The sequence below is a fragment of the Phytophthora parasitica genome (assembly GCF_000247585.1).
Source record: "Phytophthora parasitica INRA-310 unplaced genomic scaffold supercont2.16, whole genome shotgun sequence".
Lineage (NCBI taxonomy): Eukaryota > Oomycota > Peronosporomycetes > Peronosporales > Peronosporaceae > Phytophthora > Phytophthora nicotianae.
Window position 1 is genome coordinate 698,310 of NW_008649002.1, and position 2,030 is coordinate 700,339.

Sequence of the window (2,030 nt, forward strand, 5' to 3'; positions counted from 1 at the left end):
GTATAATACAGCATACGGGGGTGAATTTGAAACTCTCATTAAGCCACATTCATTACGATGCGACAATTCGTCCTTCGCAAGTCTTGATAAACCTGTAGCACCATTAACAGATTAACAGCTAGAGCAACTTTACCCTGCTTGTACCAGTAGATAGATAGTTGTGTTCTCAAATATAACGTTGAATAATCATTATTCAACAACAAGCGATCCACTTTGTTATCACATATGAGCATGTGCAGCGTGTTGATGTCAGCCATGCTAAGCCCACTACCGGTACACGTATGGCTGGTTAAGGTACTGCAAAATGTCGGAAGTCCGATTGGGGGTGATGCTTTCAGCATTCAAGCTTTGAGAGCGCGATATGTCCTTTCGTTGGAATTGAAGGAAACGAAACCGTTGAGATATTGTATGCAACACAGCCTATAACGGACAACAATCAGATAATAGATGAACTTACAGTAGCTAACTTGATAAATGATGTACGTTATCGTACCGAACACGCATTGCTTATTCTCGGGGATACACGGTCCTGGCAGGGATGCCTTCCTTCAGCCTACAACTGGTATGTAGGACTCAAACCAGCTAAGTACTGGCTCGTTGAAGCCTTGGCAAAACAAAAGATAGGAGTGCCACCTATACTCGTCTAAATAAGAATCGAGTTTCTTTTGTCATTCCACGGATTCCTTTATGTGGCACTTGATACGGCCCTCCCACGGCCCCCTCTATGGTATTGTATGTGTCCAGTAAAGTAGTCCACAAAGTTGAGGCTGTGGTTCACCCAACTGTGCGTGTACTGCATAGACAGAGAAGGCGATTGTTTTCGAAAGTATGCTGCTTGTCGCCTCGTTCAAAAACGTACGTTGCGACGGTGTCAGACATGTTTTTAGTCCTACAAAGTACAAAACTAGAAATTATTAATTGCGATTCTGCATACATACTTCAAGTGTGAACGTACCGAGATTTGATAAACGTAGTGATAATGGAAGAACTGTCTGTTTCGTGCGCTTGTCATACACGATGCGCCCAACCGTGAAGCCAGTCCTGCGCTCAATGCCTCCAAATAGCCAGCATTCTTGACAGCAGCAACCCCTGTTGTACATACGCTTCTTGGCAAGGCTTGTTTAATCGATCTCCACTGTGATCTTTACCACCGATCTTAGTGCAACATAGAAGTGAGTTTAGTGCAACTTAAGCAGCTTAATCAGACATTTGAGCGACTTCACCTTAAACTCGGCCTATACGAGTTCCTTGAAGCATGTCGCGCGGCAGTACGAGTACCAGGCATGCACTGTACGCTCGCACTTCTCGGCTATCGCCATCGCTTGTACTTGAGAGAACCGCATGATGTAGCTTGAGTTTGCCCTCGCTAAAATAAAAAGAGCATACAAGTATGCCAGTTTATTCTTCCTTTCCATCGACATGCTTTGCCCTGCGCGAGCACCGCCAACGCTTCCGAGGAACAGCTTCTATTTGTTGATGAGACCCACTCCACGTACCAGAAGGCGCAAGTCTCTTCCTCCGACGTTACCTCCGTCACCTAAAAGAGGACGACGAGACCTTCGTCCTATACGTGGTACACACAAGGGGTCTGTATGGAAGAGCTTGGAGGGGGGGGGGGCTTGATATGTTCTGATGGAGCGAATTTTGTTATGAGAGTAGATATGTCGATCGTTTGGAGCCTAGAGGGCTTGGTTTTCATTAGCATACAAAAACCAAGTAGCGACAACGTTACAATACTCTGTTTTGGCGCCAAAAGTGGGTGCATTTTACGGTATGGTGTCTACACAAGTGTACACAACGTAGTTTAATGTGTTTTACACAATTAGAGATAGTCATTTTTATTTCTAAATAGTGGGCGTGTTTTGCCGGTGAGCCAGTACTTACTGCGTCTTTACTTAAGGGATAGAAAGCACCTTAGGACTGTAAGGGACAGCCCAACAAGGGTTAATTCAGTGGGATAGTCATCCCAGTAGGTACCGTATACGTCAGTAGCGATAACTCGGCATCCAAAATCTTTAATGTTGGGGGGG

The 2,030-nt window shown here is 45.1% G+C and overlaps 1 protein-coding gene across 1 annotated transcript; it reads right to left on the reverse strand.

Annotated features, from left to right (window-relative positions):
- Positions 1-1,121: 1,121 nt before the first annotated feature.
- On the reverse strand, positions 1,122-1,319 carry PPTG_22424 (hypothetical protein; the record flags this gene model as incomplete). Its single annotated transcript, XM_008903834.1, has 2 exons — positions 1,122-1,142; positions 1,242-1,319. 2 exons carry the CDS (start codon positions 1,317-1,319, stop codon positions 1,122-1,124), a joined length of 99 nt encoding a protein of 32 aa, XP_008902082.1.
- Positions 1,320-2,030: the final 711 nt, after the last annotated feature.